The sequence below is a fragment of the Pholcus phalangioides genome, unplaced genomic scaffold (genome assembly GCF_987345545.1).
Source record: "Pholcus phalangioides strain wild (caught in Gottingen) unplaced genomic scaffold, Ppha-v1.0 ptg000013l_1, whole genome shotgun sequence".
NCBI lineage: Eukaryota > Metazoa > Arthropoda > Arachnida > Araneae > Pholcidae > Pholcus > Pholcus phalangioides.
Window position 1 is genome coordinate 10,449,138 of NW_028301606.1, and position 21,511 is coordinate 10,470,648.

The 21,511-nt window shown below is 33.8% G+C and overlaps 1 protein-coding gene across 1 annotated transcript in view; it reads left to right on the forward strand.

The window, feature by feature from the left end:
* LOC149078585 (dynein axonemal heavy chain 8-like) overlaps positions 1-21,511 on the forward strand; it is a 294,865-nt gene that overhangs the window by 97,294 nt on the left and 176,060 nt on the right. Inside the window, exons 32-38 of the mRNA XM_089241134.1 lie at positions 2,383-2,536; positions 3,501-3,658; positions 8,031-8,133; positions 14,666-14,770; positions 17,561-17,722; positions 18,797-19,021; positions 20,763-20,935. Coding sequence (XP_089097260.1) covers positions 2,383-2,536; positions 3,501-3,658; positions 8,031-8,133; positions 14,666-14,770; positions 17,561-17,722; positions 18,797-19,021; positions 20,763-20,935 — 1,080 coding nt within the window. The remainder of the gene's footprint in view (positions 1-2,382; positions 2,537-3,500; positions 3,659-8,030; positions 8,134-14,665; positions 14,771-17,560; positions 17,723-18,796; positions 19,022-20,762; positions 20,936-21,511) is intronic.

Below are 21,511 nucleotides of genomic sequence, written 5' to 3' on the forward strand. Positions count from 1 at the left end.
ATCACAGATAAATGTGGTCATAGCAAGGGAGAAACGGATGGCAAAAGTTTAAGAATCACTGTGTTAGATCATGATGCTCAACCACCAAAGACTCATTCAGAAGCTGTGGTAGGGTTTGAAACTGCCCTTCCATACATAGAACAGCAGGCAATGCAACCCCAGCAGCCATCATGTTTCTGAGACAGTGACAGAACAGTGCATCATCCGGTAGATATATATCGCTTCTTAAAATGAAACAGAAGATTTAGTTTCAAGCCAAATATATAATACATCATTTGGAGGTGTGATAATTATCCAGATGTAAAATTTAATGTTTTACAATGCAGAATTTATATGCCTTTGTGTTGATATATATATTCTTTGACTTTCCTCCCCCCCCCCTTTTTTTTTAAAGAACTGTTCGGATTAAGCAGGTTTTCAGATTAATGGATTTCTAGTGTGTGTATATATATATTTCACCTTGTTTGTTCATTTCTATTGTATGTTTTAATTTTTTGTAAAAGCTGACACCCCCCTCCCAAATGACAGGCCTGCCAATAAGAGTTGCATCTAATGAAAGACATACACCATATATACAATCAAAATAAGATGATCTGCAGTTTGATTGATGGAATGATGTTACTACACACTGTCTTGTTGAAATATAGCACAAGGAGTGCGCTAAAGGACAAGGATTTTGGCATCGAAGACTTTCTTGTTGTGGTTATCATTGTTGAGAGAGTAAGTCAAATTGATTGGCATGTAACTAGGCTGGAGCTCCCACAAATAATGTACATTTATTTTACATATAAATCCTTTCCAAGGGCCCCCAAGAAAAAGTTTGCCCCAGGGCTCCTACAAGGCATGCTATGACGCTGCAAATTCTTATCCAAGATTGCCAAATGATACCGAAGTGATCCCCCCCCCCCCAATCATCATGCTTATTATTTGACAATAATTTTTACAATTTCATCATATGAAAATGCATTTGGAAACATGGCAATCATCACAATATTGTATGATTTGTATAAATTATTTATATCTAAATTGATAGGAGATTTATTAAAAAATATAGCATATTTCCTATCGCTATGCTAGAATTTATGTTGGGCCAATTGTAGCTTGAGACATAGGTTTTTCAGGCACAAGGAAATCTTCTGCATATTGTTATTTGACTTAACCCAGCAGACACCATCTAACAGTGTTAAAGAGGCTAAACCAGACCTTGAGTATTGCGGTTATCCTCAAGAAAATGCTGTAGGATCCAACACTGTTGCAGGCATGATTTGTCTATCATCTCGTGGTATCATCACATTTCTTTGTCCATTGGCGGATTTTTTAATTGACCTAATTTCTTCGATTCACTAATGTCATAACATATAGGTCTCCATACAAGCATTGATTTTTAGGTTTAGACGTATTCTTCCACACAGACTGATCACTTCTTTCTCTTCCAAACCCGTAGCTTGCTTATAAAGCACAGTTTGATGTTTACAAAGCCGAGTGACTTGCAACAAATTGTTTAAAAAAATCTATAAATCTAGCTAGACATGATAAACTTTTTGTCTGAATCCTGAATGAGTAGGCTAGGTTTTGACTCGGGCTTGAAAATTGATTGGTTGACTGGTTTAAATTGACAAAACGTTGTGATTGAAACACATTTTAGTGCCATGAAATCATATAAGGGTGCTACAGATATTTAAAAGATAACATAACATTATATGAACTAATAGGTGTGTTACATTATATGAATAGGTGTGTTACATTATATATGAATAGGTGTGTTACATTATATGAACTAGTGGTGTATATCACACTTTAGATGCCATGAAAGTGCCCCAAGATCATAGGGATGCTGTTAGGTTTTTAATAATTTGAATCTTATTCCTAAAGATGTTGCAAATGGGGATGCCTACATTACTCTACTCCTGAACACCTCTTATTCACCTAACTGGAGCTGAAGAGTCAGCTGGTTTGCTGGTTTACCGAAAATCTGGATTATCAAGGAAGACTGAAACCAGGGTGAAATAAATTAGGCCTACATGAATTGTGAATTAAATTTATAAAGTACTTTGTGCTACAGCAGATAAATGCTATTTCAATATCAAGCTAATAGATTTTGATTGAAAACTAAACTAAGAGATTGTGTACTATAAATGTACCCTAAGATGAATGGGATTTTTTATTCCAGTTTAAGGAAATATCAAGTTCACAGAAGGAGATTAGACAGGTTCTATGGTATTATAAATAAATGTTTACAAGCTGTTAAGAATGGACTTGAGCTGTTATTCTATTTTTTAAATTTTATATGAAAAACAGGAAAGAATGTTATTTTAAAATTCTAAAATATACATAAAAATTCTCTTAATCATATATTATTTTTCATTCAATGCTCTTATACAGGTACAGTCACGCAATGAAAGATGTTATATCATTGTGGACAGACCATCTCAGCACTGCTCAACAAGTCATTGAGAAATGGCTGCAAGTTCAAAGTCTGTGGGTATATTTAGAGGCTGTGTTTGTTGGGGGTGACATTGCAAAACAACTCCCAGAGGTGTGTGAAATTATTGGTTGAATCATTTTTTTTTTCTTTTATTTAATCGTTCTCTAGTTATGTTTAATGAGTTATAGAGTGTCTTTTAGTGTTTTTTTTTTTTTTTTGAATGGAAATGTATGTCATAGTTAAATTTTTCCAGTCATACTTCTTTCTTTTACATTTTATAAGGCTATAACAATATAATTTCACAGCTGTGAAATTACGAGTACTGCAGTTGTTAATAGTTTTATATTTGATATCAGTTTTAGCAACTAATATAAGATATTTTTGGCTTTCTGTCATTTTGAAAAAATAATTCCCTTATGACTTCTTACAGTATACCTTCAAATGTTTTATATGTGATTATTATTTTCTTTCAGTAAATTTCAGAGAGTTGTTTTACAATTATGAACCTTTTTTCCCCCTTTAGAGAAGTTATGTATGTATAGTTTACTTTTATCTACAGTTATACCGTAGATAGTTAGCTTGTTTATATCAAGGCTACTGGAATGAATTAGCTAATCATGCATGCGTCATATGTTTGCATGATATGATGACTTGAGGATTATTTGGAAGAATATCTGGAAATAATTTGAGATGTAATAGTTTTGAAAAATTTTCAATTAGATGCAAAGAAAACAATTTACTTTCTTGATATTTTTTCAATGAAAATCCATAAAATTATTTTTTTATGATAAACTTTTGATATTAAGGCACCAACACATAAGGCAAATACATGAAAATAAAAAGTCGTAAAAAATAAAAATGCATTTCAACATCAATGGGTGCCATCTTCAGAGGAAAACTTATTCGTTGGTGTCTTCTTAATATTCTTGGGCGAAGTTGATCAACTCTTCTATAAACTTTTGATAATTACAAATAATTAAAAACCGATCTGTGTTTATTGATCTCGTTGCTTTCTTTTTTTCTGAATATATATTTTTAGTGTGATTGTGAAACAAAAGTGAAAATAATTTTTTAGGAAGCTGATCGTTTCGCAGTCATTGATTCTACCTGGGTGCAGATAATGGCCAAAGCAAACAAGAACCAGAATGTTATAAAATGTTGCGATGAACCTCTACTGGATGAGCTTACTTACCTCTTCCAAGAACTGGAAGCATGTCAAAAATCCTTAGTTGGGTAATTAGAGAAAAAAAAAAAGTATTTCTTTTTTCTCTATTTTAAATAGAGAATAAATTTATCTAGATTAATAGATAAATTTAGATTCTATTTTAAATATTTCATGCATCAGATTTATCACTTTATTTGATTCATTGAGTTATGAGATAGATGAATATCTCTCTCTCTCATTTCCATGTTACATATAAGCATTATAATGACAGGATCTATATAAATAAGAAGTAACAAAATCACTCAACGTAACTTTGATCCTCATAAAAAAGTTTTGAGTTTTCAATTTGAATTGATATTATATATTTTAAAATATAACTACAGTGAAACCTAAATATAATGTTGTTCTGCAGACAAAGACAAAATATCATTGTAGAGGGATTACTTTTATAGTGAGAGATAGCATTGTCATAAGGTGCCATCAAATTTATGCTGTTGATGGCATTTCATCTGAATTAGCATTGTTAGGAGAACAATAAAATACAAATACAATGCCACAACAGGCGAAATGCTCAATGAGGTGGCTAAGAGAAAGATAACCTTAAGAGATATGAATATCATCATCAAATATCATCAAAAATACAGCAACCGAATTAAAAATGTAATTAAACCAAAAAATATATATACATGCTAAAATATTATACAATGCCCATAAAGAATACTTATGGTTATCTTATTCTACATATGGATAGCTTCTCAATTTACCCCAACATGTTTATCGTATTTCTTTTTAAACGTGTTAAATTGTGTTAGAATTTCCGGGGATAAGCTATTCCATTTATCAAAAACCCTATTAGAGAAAAAATTCCCTGTGACACCATAACCTCGCATTGTCCCTTACCAATCGATACTGGTATCCCTTTGTAAAAGCAGTTGATTGACGGTGTACTAATAATTTATGGTCCATCCTATCCATCTTGTTGAAAATCTTGAACACTTCGATCATATCTCCCCCACACCTGCGTTCATTCAATGTAAACATATTCAAAAAATGAAGTCTCTCTTCATAACTCGAGCCCTGTGTCCCAATAGAGACACACGTAACTCTTCTCTGCACCCCTTCAACCAAGTCTATGTCCCTCTGTAGGTATGGTCTCCATAACCTCACCGCATACTTCAGTCCAGGACTAACTAAGCCTCAGAAAAGCGGAAGAATGACTTTAGGAAAATGCATTTGAAAGCCAGTTTATTAGCAGCAAAAAATTGTAATTGATTGGGTGATGGACAAAATTGAGTTGACTGTTTCGCCCTGTAAAGCAGTTTCTCGCACATGACTTTTGTGTCACATGCAGAAAATCCCTTTACAACAACATCGTTAAAACTTTCAGAGGATAGATAGTAACAAATGCTGATGTTGCTAAACACCCTCTGAAAAACAAACACTGGTCAGGAATTCAAAAATATATTTGAGATGATTTTGAGTAAAATGTAAAAAATATTATTTTAGGGGTTTCTCAGAATGTATCCTAAAAAATATTGTTATAGAGGGATTTATCGTAGTAAAAGATATAGTTATATCAAGAGGAGTTTAACATCAGAATATGATGTTCAACCTTTTAGAGAATGTGCACCACTTCAGTGATTTTGGTACCTGTTGTGTGTCACTCAAACGATTTAACACCTCTTTGAAGGCTGCAATCAAATAAAGTGCTTTGAATGTTTTTTTGTTTTTTTTTCAACAAGCATCTATGGGCTACTTACTATAGCAAAATGTTATAATATAAAGCAATCTTTCTTGAATTGCACATTTGTCAAGAGCTAACAAAGTTTCACTGAAACCTTTGTGAGATTTGAATATAGTTGCAGTTTAAAAATATATTTTTCTTCATTATTATTTTTCAGTGTTTGTTACTTTTACAAATTTCTTTATGATATTTTTACATGTATATAGAGCACCCAAAAATAACCAGGATCTTTCTCTGGTGGGCGGGCTTGTTGTTATACATGCTTCCACCACTAGATGTCTCTTGCAGAGAACCTTATGCATCAGTCTGCTAACCATTGAGTCAAGTGGAGTCATGGTGCTACATAATTTTTTTGTTGGACACTTCTCACTTGTTCATCAATTTATCAGTTTCTCTCTCTCTCTCTGTGATGGCTGGAGTAGGGGATTAAGAAAATTCATAACTGATCTTGGAAGAGTGTGGAAGAACTTGATTTGTCAATGTGTCCTGAGAGTTCCTGCCAATGGGTTTTGAGAAAGAGATTGAAAATGAAAACGTTACAGTAAAATTTGTTCACATGCTCATGACTGATCAAAAGCAGTCATGAATCAAAAGAACACTTGCTGTGTGCAACTCTTTTCATTTGTAAATTCATTGACAAGAACTCCAGGGCATACCAGACCAATTAACAAGCTTATGAATTATTTTTGGAGGGTCTTCCAAGATCAGTTCACAAACTCTTGAGATGTTTTCCTCCTTTTGAGAGATCAAGGGTTATTTAGCAGCCTCGTTGGGGTGGCTTCTCAGCCACCTCATTAGGCATTTTGCCTGTTGTGGTGGTGTATTTGTATTAGAGTGAGGTCTGTATGCAAAATGAAATTCACCATTCCCAAAGCTAAACAACCACTAATAAACTTGTGTTTTCCTAGAGCAGCTTCCTTGTAAGCTGTTTCAAGCATTACTTTTCTTGTTGTTTTCTTCTGAAAAGAATTTCACAGCCTTGGTTGTTCCAATATTTCAGCCATCGCATAAATTGCTGAACAAGTGAGAGAGATGTTGTTGAAAAAAAATATATATATATACACATACAGCTGAACCCTGGTTTAACCAATCAGACGAAATCAACAATTTTATTCATTACATCAAGGAAATTTTTAAATTGGCGTAAAATTGATCAGGGGCATAAGCACACTTGAAACAGCAAATTGTAGAAGCTTCTTACTTTGGGAGTTGCTGTTACAACTTTTTACTGACAACAATTAAGGGAAAAAAGTACATAAACATAAGAATAAATATGATACGTCCCCACATTTTTATTAAATTCTGTGAAAATTGTCATTTTTTTCAGTACTAAAAGCATTTTCCTCTTCAGATGAATTGTTATACTTTGGGATACTTGTCAAGACAGAGCACTAATTTGAAATATAATTTATTTATTTTGTACTTAATATCCAAACATGCGGACAGTACAAAATTTATGATATTGGTGATACTGATTTCCGAAACCTTCTCACATATGTTCTGAATGACTTCATTATCTCCTTCACTCAAAAAGAAAGGGATTCCTATTCCCCCTTTTTGTTTATATCTAAAGAAGGGCTGAAGGTCAATTCCTGGGAAGTGAAATTTGGGATTGTGGGTTTGAGTGACGAGAAATAAGAAAAAAATGTTGGATAGTTGAAAATATACTTATTATATCAAGGTTTCTTATTCATTAAATAGGGATTGGGACCACTATTTTCACTAGAATTTCAGAAAAAAATAGCTAAATCGAGGAATTCTTTGAATCAATGTTTATTAAATCGGGCTATGACTGTATATATATTACATAGCATCATGACTTTACTCAACGTACCTAGTAGTCGGAATTATGCAGAAAATTCTTGGCAAATGGCATTAAGCAGAAGCATGCGCTAAAGTGGAACCTTGATGAATTAACATCCCAATGGGATCAAAAAACATGCAGACTCAAGCGGATGACAAGTTAGTGTGGGGTTTTATCTCATTTTGCCTTTAACCATTTTTAAAAATTGTTTATGTATGTACCTACCTGTGTATGGTTGAAAAATTCAAAAATTCCATCTTAATTTCTTAAAATTCATAAAATATTTAGATCTGTAATTTTCTATGAAAAGTTTTCGTATTTAGAATAAATTCCGAATTAGGTGGAAAAAGCATGTATTGATTGCCGGAAGATGTTATTTGTGAATAAGCAGTGCTATTATACAAAATAACTTTTGTTCTCTCACTTAAACATTTCTATCTATCTTTCTCTGCCATCTCTCATTCAAAAAATTCAGTCATCATTCACATTTGTCTGTGGTTTTCATAGTCCACAAGTTGAGTTTTCAGGTTCCAAACAGAGGAATAATGGGAACACTACCAAAAAATGTGGAGGTGGAGGTGAATGAGTTGTGATAATGCAGTATAAATCATTCATAGTCAACTTAAGGAGGATGTGGTCATAATGTGTCAAGTTAGAAAGGTTTTTCCTTGTTGAATCTAGTATTGTGCCAACCATTGGAATAATGAATGTCAAGTTACTGGGGGGGATCGTCAATTTATCGAGTTTCAGTTGTATACAATGGGCTCACTCACAGAAGAACCTTTGAAGTTAGTTTTGGGTTCCCCCCCCCCCTCTTCATATTAAGAATGTTATACACAAGAGAGGAAAGAGTATAATTTTTAGGGAGGATTTGTTTTCTTTTATATTTTAGATATCTCGAAAGTAAACGAAGAATTTTCCCCAGATTCTTCTTCATTTCTGATCCTGCATTATTGGAAATTCTGGGCCAAGCCAGTGATTCACATACAATTCAGGTATGTAATGTATGATGTGTGTGTGTGTGTGTGTGCGTGCGTGCGCGCGCACACACATAGGTAACAGGGCATATGGCAACTTGCTGGTAAACCGTTGATCCTAAAGGCATACTTTCAATTAGAAAAAGTATCCAAATAGTGTCTAGTAGTACTCAGATATGCCATTCATATTACAAGGGATTGTATTTAGTTATTAAAATAAAAAAACCAACTTTTTTATACAGTCCCGATTTGCCCGAAAACCCAATTAGGAAGCTGTTCTTACTGATGTCTTTCCTGATGTCCTGTACCTGTCTTTCCTGATGTCAACAAAAAATGTGTTTCATATTTCTAAGTGCAATATTGGCTGAGATATTTCAATCCCAGAAACAGATAAACAGATGCAAGTTGGGGAAAAACAGCATTAAATGCAGGAAAACCTCATTTTACCCTCATTTTCCTCCGTTTTTTCCCAAATTTTCCTCAGTTTTTCGAATTTTAATACCTCAGTGTACATGGTTGAAAAATTCAAAAATTCCATCGTCTATATGAATTTTTAAAATATTCAGGTCTTCAATTTTCTATTAAAAGTTTTCATATTGAGAATAAATTCCGAATTAGGTGGTAAAAGCATGTATTGATTGCCTAAAGATCTGTTATTTGTGAACAAGCAGTATCATTGCACAAAATAACTTTCCTCCTCTCACTTAAAACATCTCTAAAGACACAGAATTTTTTAGTTAGAGTCAGAAGAGACAGGGTAACGACTTTCTAATTTGATTTTTGGGCACACAGACTGTATAAAAAATTAATTTTTTTTTATTTCAATAACTATACAACCCCTTGAAACATGAACAACACATCTGAGTACTACACGTTATTTGGATACTTTTTCTGATTGGAAGTATGCCTCTAGGATTAATGGATCGCCAGTATGATGTCATTGGCCCTGTTATCTATACACCCTGTATAATGTATGTAATGTATGATGCAGCTCAGTATAATTTATCAATTTATAAGGGGTTATTCTAATTACTCTTTTTCTCTGGTGCCACGTGTTCAAATATTGAAATCACTTCTGTTACCTGTCCTAAGATAGGACTGCTGACAAAGTTTCTATTATTTCATTCCATAAAATTAATTTTTTTTTTTCTAAAGAATGATACTCTTAAACCTTTTTTCCTCTAATATTTTTCTGACCCCATCTGGGCTTTTATGAAATGCCACAATTTATGTTTGTTAAGGTAAATTAAGATTATAAAAATATTAATTAAATTAATTTTCAAGACTGAACTTATTTGAATAATGGAAAATTTTGTTTACTGCTCCTTAATACTTTAATAGACGGGGGGCCTGTTGTGATCTAGCAACACTCCCGAATAATCTGCATATCAACGAGTGTGCGCGACTAGTGCCATGCCCTCCTTGAAGCATATATATTGTCACGAGTCAAATGTGATCACTACTACTGCTACTACACTATGTAACTCATCACATACTTGTTATCATTATTTAATCTAATTTTAATCATGTAATAAATCTAGTCAGATATCAGCATGGTCTTGCTGTGTTTTGATAATTTCCCCCATTACATTTGTGGCGACGTAAATGGGATCGGATCATCGGAAATTCTATACAGATAAACCCTCGTTTACATTATTGGTTGAAAATGCCGATTTTCTCTGAAGTTCGTGCTACTGCTCGCGATCGGCAATGACTTCCCAAGGTCATCTAAATATGGTTTGTTGATCCACGTTGTTCAAGTGAATGGAATTCGTGATTTAGTTTGCAATGTTCCGATCGTCAAAGTTTTTGTGTTGCCGAACTGATTTTGATGCATTTTCGCTGTGCTTCCCTGGGTTGTTTTGGACGCTGGTATGCATATAAGATGAGTCCCTATTATTTTTTTGAAATATTTAGGTAATTATATTATACACTATTTTTAGTTTTACTATTTTTTCCGAATCGTATTTATACCAAAAAAAAATTTTTTAGAATTTTAGTGAATTTTTGAATTCTTCTTCCTATTTTCCTTGAAATGGGTAGTGTTGGATCGATTCAGGAATTTGATATTTCCGATCCAAATTCTGTTGGACTTTATGCGAAGCAAATAAAATTTTTTCGTGAGACAAATTACATAGACGATCCGAGGAAGTGTGCCACTTTGTTGGTTATTTGCGGCATTAAGACATTGGGTGTAATTCGGACCTCGGTTTCTCTGAGAGAGGTCTAGGATATCCCTTTTGATGAAATTTTAAGTTTTCTCCAAAATTAGTTTTGCCCAAAATCATTGAAATTTTTCGACATTTCAAATTTCATAAACAAGTTCAGAGTAAACACGAAAGTGTTAATGCCTATGTGTTACTGAACTCGCTGAGGAGTGCAATTTTGGAGATACGTTGTCCAAACGTTTGAGGGACCAATTTGTCTGTAGCATGACTACATGAAGGACAGCAATGTTCAAAAGAAACTCTTCGCCAAGTCTAAATTGACTTTAGAAAGTGCCGTTTCCATTGCTGTTGCGGCCAAAACAGCAGATTTTCAGTCTAGTCATATCCACTTTCAGAATTCATCCGAGACTACAGGTTGTGTCGATTATGTCAGACAAAATCGCCCAAAAAAAAAAAAAAATTCAGAAAAATTTATCTCGGAGTAGAACTGGGGGTTCAAAACAAAAGTCGGGAAAAAAACTGGTTTGTTTCGGTTACGGCGATAGTCATAATTGATCGGATTGTAAATTCCGAACTAATTCTCCTTTTAAGCAAAATATATTCATTAATGTTAAGGATAAAAAATTACAAATAGAGGTTGATTCAGGTAGTTATTGCTCCATTATTTCAAATTTTACTTTCAAGAACCTTTATCCGAAATCCAGAGAAACTATGCATTGTAAAACAACCAGTAGTTTGAGAGATTTAAAAAAAAAAAGGATTTTCTTTATCGAAAAAATGTGAGGTTGAAGTCAAGTATAATTTTTGCTGGGTGAAACTTGAATTGCTGGTTTCAAGATTTCAGTGCACTAATATTTTGGGATTTTCACTGGCATAAATGAGATAAAAGGGGGATTAATTGATCAAGTACTTTTTAAGTGCAAAGATGTTCTTGAAGAAGATCTAGGCACCTACACGGACCCTCTAGTTTCTTTGCCTCTCTATTCGAATTTTCCACCCATTCTCTTTAAACCTCGTAATGTGCCTTTAGCAGTGTGACCCAAAATTAAAAATGCTCTAATTAAGCTCTTGAAAGATTGGGTTATTAAGGAAATTTTTCGAATCCCAAGTGGTTGACTCCTGTTGTGCGCATAATTAAATCGAGTGACATACAATTGTGCAGGGACTACAAGCCACCTTAAATAAAGCCATGAACGCTCATCCTTATCCAATTCCTGCTGTAAATCAGCTGCTTTCAAATCTGAAAGGGGGTGGTTATTATGCGAAGATCGACTTAGCCCAGGCTTATTTGCATCTTCCCATGGATGAGGAGCACAAAAAATGATCATTATGCATAAGGGTGCATTCAAGGTGAAGCATCCTCAATTTGGAATCAATGTAGCCCCGAGCATATTTCAAAATTTGATTGAGAATTTGTTTTCAAATTTAGAGGTAGTCGTCCATTATTTCGATAATGTACTAGTCTGGGCATGCTCTGAGAAGCAATTAGCTGAAAGACTAGAGCAGGTTTTCGATCAGTTGAGGTCATTTGGATTGAGGGCTAATAAAAACACGTCATTTCGGTGTAAGAGAGGTTGAATTTCTTGGTCATTTCATTGATGGGAATGGTATCCATCCATCGAAATCTAAGGTTGAAGCTATTCATAGGTGTCCAGTAACCAAAAATGAAGCACAGCTTCAAGCCTTGTTAGGACTTATAAACTTCCACAATAGTTTTTAAAAGATAAAGCAACCAGAGCAGAGGTCATGCATTGGTTATTGGATAAGGGTACCAAATTTGAATGACGTAAAATTCATAATGACTCTTTTGAATCCTTAAAAACTTCTGACATCAGAGGATGTGCTCGTTCCTTTTGATGAGAAATTGCCTGTCACCTTGGTATGTGATGCATCTTCATATGGTGTTGGGGCTGTATTGAATCACGTTTTTCCTGATGGTCATGAAGCTCCTAGTGCCTTCGCTTCTAGAACACTCTCACCTACAGAAAGAAATTATGCCCAGATTGATAACGAAGCGTTGGGAATTATTTTTGGAGTTAAAAAATTTCACCATTTTTTAAATGGACGTAAATTTTCCATAATTATAGATCATCAACCTCTCTTAGGGATTTCCACAAAAAATAAACCTACCACAGATATTATATCACCTCGTATGCTGAGGTATATTTTATTGAGGTGTATTTTATTGAATGCATATGAATTATTCAAAGGCTGGGGAAAATATCCCAAATGCAGATTCCCTTAGTAGATTACCCAGAGAAATTGGAAATCTTAGTATTCCTTCTTTATAAGTCTTTTTCACTAAGGAATTAGAAGACTCTCCTTTACATGCTAAAGAAATTTCTAAAATGACTTTACATGATCCAGTACTATCAAGAGTACTCAACTAGGTCCTGGGTTGACCAAATGAAAAACCAGATTTGCAATTTCAGACAATTTTCATTTTTTTTTACAAAAGAATGAATTGTCTGTCCATAGAAATTGTCTTTTGTGAGGCAATCATGTGGTCATACCAGTCTTCGGGAGATCCTGTGTGTTGCACGCCTTGCACCTCAGCCACCCAGGAATAGGGAGAATGAAAGCTCTAGCTCATTCCTATGTATGGTGGCAAGGAATCTGACAACATAGATCGCATCGTAAAACGTTGAAGTATCTGTCAACAGACTCATCTTTCCCCTCTCAGAGCTCCTGTACATCCATGGGAGATTCTAAGCAAACCGTGGTCTCGTTTGCACGTGGACTTTGCAGGTCCATTCCAAGGACAGCAGTTCTTCATCATTGTTGATGCATTCTCGAAATGGGTGGAAGTGCGTCATATGCATTCCACATTGGCTTGTGCAACCATTGATGTTCTTCTAGAGATCTTTGCGACTCACATTAGCCCAGATGTCATTGTCTCTGACAATGGAGGCCAGCTTGTTTCTTCAGAGTTTAACCTTTTTTTTTTCTACGAAATGCCATACAATGAGTGCTGATTTCTCCCAGAAAGCCTTCCAATAATGGTCAAGCTGAACAAACTGTGCAGACTGTCAAAGATTCCCTTCGACACATCATGAGTGGAACATGAATTAAAAGATTGGCAAGTTTCTTGCTTCAACAGCATGCGACTCCGATAACATCCATTGGTGCAAGTCCTGTCGATTTGCTCATGGAAAGACGACTAAAGACTGCCTTGGATAACCTACATCTAGACCTGACTTCTGAGAGGAAAGAAAAAAAGGAAATTGATGCATCTAAGAAAAACAGAAATCGTTTTTCCAGAACTTTTGTTGCCAATGAACCAGTGTTCATGCAAAATTACGGACAGGTTCCAAAGTGGGTTCCTGCAACTGTGTCTGAACCAACAGGTCCTGTGTCGTACCGTGCAGTTACAGAGAATGACAATCTGGTCAGGCAGCATATAGACCAGATGTTGCAACGTGCATCTGCCATGGAACCTTCAAATGGAAATTCAGCTAAAAAATCAACAGTGCTTGAAGAAAAATCAGCTATTCCCCAAGATGATATTCCTGAACCTGTCACACCTGCAGAAATTGTCAAGACAGTTCCTGATCCAGTGGTTCCAGACTCTCCTATAATGAGTGTGTCAAGCGAGAGACCCAAAAGGACAATCGTCCGTCCGAAGTGATTAAAGGACTTTGTCACATAGGGGGAAGGGGGTGTTGTGATCTGGCAACACTCCCGACTAATCTGCATATCAATGAGTGTGTGCAGCTAGTGCCATAACCACCTTGAAGAATATTAAGAATTGTCGCGAGTCGAATGTGATTACTGCTGTGATGTACACCATGTAACTCATCATATACTTGTTATTATTATTTAATTTAATGTTAATTATGTAATAAATCTAGTCAGATATCAGCATGGTCTTGCTGTGTTTCGATAACTTCCTCCACTGCAGCCCCCATCAAAGTGATCACTTTGCTTAATCACTTAGCTGTGTCACTCCAATTGGTTTGGGCAACTTGAGAATACAATATTTGTGATTACATAATTTTTTGTGACAAGAAAAGTTTTTTTTTCTTTTCACCTTAAAGGCAGATTGAGTTTTTTCATTTATATAAGGCGCAGAACTGAACAGGGAAAATAGATTTCCATTTTTTTATGAATTTTTCAAAACATATTTCACAATTAAGTAGTTAATAGGTCACTCTACATACAGGGTCATTATTTTTTTCTCCTATATGGAGGTCATCAAATGATAGGGATTTATGGAAAAATTTATTATACCATCTACTTTCCCAAGTGGAGTTCAATGAGCACTGTTTTCAAAATTGTGTACGTAGCTATCAAGTTGATTGAAAAGTTTTTAAACTAAAAATTAAAATAAGGTGTGGAAAAAATTTCATTCTTAAAGCAGTTTTTGCTATTATGTTTTTTAGCGTCACCTACCTGGAGTTTTCGAGAATGTGTACAATGTTAGATTTGACAAAGATAACTACAATGAAATCACACATGTAATATCTAAAGAAGGTGATGAGATTCCTGTAAGTATGGTTCAGTGTTTTTGTTCATTATGTTTTAACAAGCAAAAACACCTTATGTTGTCTGTGGCATATATTATTTTTCTAGATTAAGAGTCATAAGTGAACGTATTTGTCAGGCTGCTTTTCTATCACACCCTCACATTTACTTTAAACCCTTTCTCTACTACATTATGAAAAAATGAAATAATATTTTAGTACTCAACGAGTTAATTTACCTGGTACTAGAAAGTTTCGTCGGCACTATACCCTTACAATAAAAATGAAAAATTCCAGCTCAAATATGTTGAGTAATACATGATAATGAACATTTATTTATTTTGCCATCAAAGAACGTGATAATTTGTTTTATGCATTTATTAGGGAACATTTTGTAAAAGTACTTTTACAAAATGTAATTTTTACAAGTGTATCCTTGAAAACACCAACACCAAAAATGTATGTAAGGGACGTTACAAGAGTTAAAAACGGGATGTACCAGTATGTAAGGGAAGTTGCAGGACTTTATTTCTACTAAAGCTAGTGTTGGCAAAACGTAGTTGAGTTTGCAGGTATCCCCCATTCATTTGTGTTTTGACTAGCTCATTTCTGTGTATGACACATACAGGTTGAAAAGATAAGATTTTATAATGTTTGGATTGTTCAATTTGATGCCGAGAGTTTTGCACTAAAAGAATGTGTGTTCTGAAATCATAGACTTTCCCCATAAAACCATTATTCTCCACCCATATTTACAAAAATGTTTGTTAGCCCAGGCAGAAAATCATGAAAAAAAACTTTGTTAGCCGATAAATTCTTAAGCCTCAGCGTTGGTTAGCCGAGATATCACTGTACTTTAAAGTACTATACCATACACCAACTCTGGTCATATATAGCCATACAGCAATTTTCAACCAGTGGAGTTTGGGGGGGAAATGAAGGTGCCGTCTATCGGTGGTCGCCCTAGGCTCGGTAGGATAAGAATTTGTTTTGGATTTTCTTTGTTTTTTTATAGTTTTCAGTCCTAAATATTTTGTTGCATGTATTCATTGATTTTTTTTTTATACTTTTTAATTAATTTTGTTGCTCTAATTTATACATCTCTGCTCCAAAACCTATATTTTCTAGTTCCAAATCATATATTTAACTACTACTCCTAACCAGATCATAGCGGCCCGCTGCTTTCTCTCAATGATGTAAGCAGGTGGTAGAAGGAGACACGGGCCTATGCTGTAAGCTGTGCATGAATGTGTTATGATCCTAATGTGAAGTTTGTTTCTTTGCAATTCTTTTTATGTGTAGTGCTGTCATCTGCCATCGATTTTTCTCACCGTGACTCACGGTGAGTGAATGATTGAATGAGTGTAATGATTGAATAGTTGTACCATTATAGGCCTGTTGCTCTCTGTGATGAGACTTTTTGACAGAGACATTCGCTTGCATTCACGCCTCAAATTTTGGAACCACAACTTTAGTGTACCACCACTATAGTGGAGTTTGAACTTGGGTCCTCACGAGCCCATCACTATGACCACTCAATCACCACAAAGGCAATATTTAACTGCTCCAAAAATTTCTCAAAAAATAGATTCATCCCTTACCACCCCTGTATGAAATCATTCATAAAAATGCCTTTTCTGTTCTAAAAAACAGAAATTGCATCCCAAAACATTTCCCCCCCCCCTTTTTGTTTAAATCAAATTTAGAATTTCTTGGATTTTGGGTAATGAGTGCTGCACCATTGCTGATGATTGTTGCTCACCAATAAGGTGTTAAGCGAGATGACTCACTCCGATGAATATATATATATATATATATATATATATATTATTTCACAATAAGATTCTCATTTCTTTTTCTTTTTGTATCCTGTGTATATAATATGGCAAGTGTAAGATAACAGATGAGATGGCATGGGGGGGGGGGGAGCCCAATTGCTTTTAAAACATACCTCCATCCTAATATGTGTACATTCATCTTAACTAAACCCCGAAACTTCTCCAACTCCTAATCCCATCTCGTCTGTAATCACCACAAAATTTGTTAATCGCGACAGTACCCAATTGTCCGGGGAAAATATGTTGTAAAAAAGTTTGTATGTTTTTTTTTTTTTTTGACACTAAATAAAGTGTTCCAGACCCTGCCACGAAGCTGGGCTGGAAGAGATCTCGGCAACAGGATAAGTCCAGTGGCAAAGTTCTGGCGTTCATTCATTCATGATGATTGTTGCTTGGATTTATAAAAATCAGTCCTACCTTTCCAGAGAATTTACAGCTCCATTCCATTCATTTTTTTCTAATTCAGTTCTTATAAACAGAAACAGGTTGTTTGAGAATATTTGTTGGAAGTTTACATTTGAGGAAAAGTATATGGCAGAGCTCAATACCCAAATGACTGAATTTGGAATCCTGCAATTGTAAACATTTGCTATTTCAACCAGACTCAGCATAACAATGACAAAAAATCACAAAAGAAAAGCCAAGGAATCATGTTCAAAATAGGCAGTACCAATGTACAAATGAAACATTACCTTTCTGCCTATAGCAATGTATCTTTAATTTCTGAACAACCCTCATATTTCAGGGCTATTACATGACTTCTATAAACAAAAGTCAGCAAATTTCATGTGAATTGAAATTACTGGATGTCTACAATATTATTTGAGTTGCTATATGTGTTATTTCTTTGGAACACATAGCTTAAACCTTTTAGAATTTAGTTATTCTTTAAATTTTGGACATGTGTGAGCATCAATATGTTTAGAAATTAAGTTTATTCATTTAGCTTTCCAATAAAAATTGTTTATTTTTACAGCTCACTGAACATGTTATGGCTGAAGGCAATGTAGAAAATTGGCTAGGTGAGCTGCTTAGAGTTCAGCAATCATCACTCAATGTTGTCATCAGACAAGCATATATTGATGTGAATGCTGAAGAGTTCGACCTAATCAGCTTCATCCAAAAATATATTGCTCAGGTGATACAAATTCATGTGAATTTTCTTGGATAATTTGATAAATAAAGTGTAGTTGTTTTTTTTTTTAAATCTTATTTAGACAGCTCATTGGAAGAATACATTTTGTGGAATATTTAGAATTTATGAAACTATTAGAATTAGATATTAATGTTATTGTCGTAATTTAGTTTTTATTTTTATTTTTTGATGAAATCAAAATTATGGTACCTTACGTCCTAAAAATAATTACATAGATATACGTATAGTTTCATCGTATTTAGTGTTATTTATATAGAATGGTTCCCCCCTCCCCATAGGATGAATGTTTTGGATTTTTACAATTCCAATTTTGAAATTCTTACTGGCTGATTTATAGAGTGATAAGTTTACTACAGTAGAACCTCATTATAGCAGCTTAATGAGGGGGCTAAAGGTTTTCCATTTTAATGAAAGTCCAATTTATAACAAATAATTCTTACAGTGGTGTGGTGCAAAAAGGTGTACATCAATGAAAAAAGTGCAGTAGTTTGCTATAAAAAGTGTTTATTATATATCAAATAAAACAGCCTTTAACATAGGTTGAATTGAAAAAGATGTGTACGTACACACTGCGGTAATCTTAATTTTTCTGACTGCGAACAGTATGAGTCATGAAGCACATCCATGGTTACGCAAAATAACATAACTATCGACGTTTAATTGCTTGCTTGGAAATGTCTAATGCTTATTTTATCTCTTGAAATAAAAATAATCACCCATCATTATTATTACAATTTTTTTAACTGTCCGTTATAATGAGGTTCTGTACTTTATTTTAACTGTTTTGCATGTATTGCTGAAACTAAAAATTTAATCTAATTTTCAAACTACTATAATAACTTTCTCACTTCTAATATTGCTTTATATTGAATAAGTGATTTGGCATAAAAAATCAAAAATAGTGAGAAAACGGTTTTTTTTTTTTTTTTTCATGTAGTAGTGTGTTATCTTCTGATGAAATCTTCCTTTCTCCCACCTAATTACATTTGCTTCATGTGACCTAATGAATATGTGTAATCATGAATGGATTCAGGTGCATTGTAATGTTTTTTATAGGTGTCTCTCCTTGGTATCCAAATAATTTGGACAAGAGATGGTGAAGATGCTCTCACTTTTGCTCGCTCCCGTAAGAAGATCATGGCTCAAACTGCTTTCAAATTTGATAAAATACTTAGAAAACTAATTGATAAAACAACTGAAGATCTTACATTTTTCGAGCGAGTGAAATATGAAACCCTTATTACTATTCATGTGCATCAAAAGGATATTTTCGATGACCTGGTATGTGAATGGGTTTTCACTCTGGATATATTTTATGAATTAAATCTATGAACTGATTGTTTTATTTTCTAAAATATAATTTAATGATACTATTGCTTTTATTTGTCTAGTCAAGTTTCTTTTGTTCTTTCTTTGAACTAGACAAAAATGAAAAAAATACCCTGCAGAAATTCAGTTTAAAGCATAGAAAAGATAAATTTTTTAACTTTGTTTCCATTCTTTACTATATTACTGAAATTTCATTATGTATGATTTACATCTTTGTATATTCTTTATTTCATAACGGATTCTGCTGCTTGTGAACCAACTGTCTAATCTTCACCTTGTCTATAGCTTTAAATTGTAGCAGCGCATGCTATACCTCTGTCTTTGACTATAAAGTGAAGATCGTCACAATTCTTTAGGGACTTTTCTATACCTAACCTTCTGCTGGTTGGATGTTGCTAGCACGTTTTTATAACTACAACTTTAAATGTTTTTAACTTTGTTAATCGTTAACAAATTATGTTAGTTAATTGCTATTAATAAATAATTAAGTTTCATTGCCTTGGTTTTTATCTCCTGCATTTGATGCAATCCTCAAGCACATAAAACAACCTTTGGAGAATATGGAGTCTTGCCACCCCGCCGCAAAATCATTCCATGCATAGCAAAGTTTCTTTCTTAAAGGTGGGATGATGAAAATCTGTCGTTGAATTTGTAAATGTAGTGAGTGTAGCACTTGAAATTTTAGTAACATAAAGGACAGAGTAATCAGTGAGACAAATAACTCTTACACATTGCCATTCTTTTAACTGTTCTTGCTTAGAAATATTTTTTTGGACCATTTCAAAATTTTTAAGAGGTTCAACTTACCTTCATCTTATTATTATTATTATTTATCTTATACTTTATGTTTTGAAAAAAAAATTTAAAAAAACTGTTAAAAATGAAGATGAATGGCTTAAAGAATTTAAAAGAGAAGGTTTCAAAGTGGTTTTTTTTTTTGACTTACTATAAAATTTATAGATGTGCAAATATGCACACCTTTAGTGACAGAGAGGTTGACCATCCTATATTGCTTTTCTTGCCATGTTATCTATAGCATGCGTGTTACACAGAATGGAAATGAAATGGATAGAAATAAAAACAACTTTGAAACCCTCTTTTTAAAATGCTTTTAGCTGTTTGTCTCTATCTTTTAAGCAACAGTTTTTTATGTATATTTTTTCCAAAACATCCAGAACCTAGGAGCACCTAGGATTTAATGCTATTCCAGGTGTGAAAAAAAAAATCCACAAATTCATTTAAAAAGCATAGTGGCAACAGCCCAACAGAAATAAAAAACCATTAAATTTAATTGAATAATAAATCAATAAGTCAAAAAAAATTTTTTTACTTCCATTCTTTGTAACATCCATGTTACAAATAACATGACAAGAAAATGGTATATAGACTTGTGTGTGACTAAAATCCACACATCCTCTGTGTCACTAAAAGTGTGCACGTGTAGAAATTTTTTAGTAAGTATAAAATAAAATTTGTATCTTCTCTTTTAAATTCTTTGAGCCATTTCTCTCTATCTTTAGAAGCTTTTTTTTAATAACAAGTCCAAACTTCTGGACCACCCTGTATTTTTGTTTGAACAATTTGAATCTGAAACAACTCCTAACAGGGTTGGTAATGTGTATGAGCTTTAATTATAACTGAATAAGTTTTGGTAAACACAGCAAGAAAATTAAGTTTTTTGTTTTACATGTAGGTTAGAATGAAGATTAGAACACCTACAGACTTTGAATGGCTTAAGCAAGCTCGGTTTTACTACAACATTGAAGACAATGAATGCATTGTGAAAATAACAGATGTTGATTTTATTTACCAGAATGAATATCTTGGATGTACAGATCGATTAGTAATCACTCCTCTGACAGATAGGTAGAAATGGTTTTTCCCCATATTTTAATTCTGTGAATTTATAGAATAGTTTTTTATACCATATGTTTCATAATGTTGACCAAAAAAGGTAACATTTCTCAAATTTTGATAAACAAATGTTGGAAATGCTCTATATATAAATAAAATACAGCATAGATTGAGTTATATTTACAGTCAACACTTATTTTTTTCCAACTCAAATCACAACTTGAACAATTAGTTCATAAAATCAGAAATCTGTAAATGGTGAAAATTTTCAGAGAAATAGCATACTGCAGGGATGGCCAACCCACGGCTGGCACACAAGGGCTTTTTTCTTGAAAAAGTTCTCTGATTGTTGATATTCTCTGACATTTTTTAACAATCTATTTCTTATAAATGAGAAATGTCTTGAAGGCTACCAAACCCGGAGCAGCCTGAGACAAAATTTTCACTCATGTATTTCCAGTGCATTCATAGTTTGAACTTAAAGAGAAAACATTAAAAAAAATTTCCAATTATTATTTTTTTCATCATCCCCAGATTTGACTCTTCTTTTAGAGTGGCACACCTTCTGGGCGCATTAGAGCTGCCTCT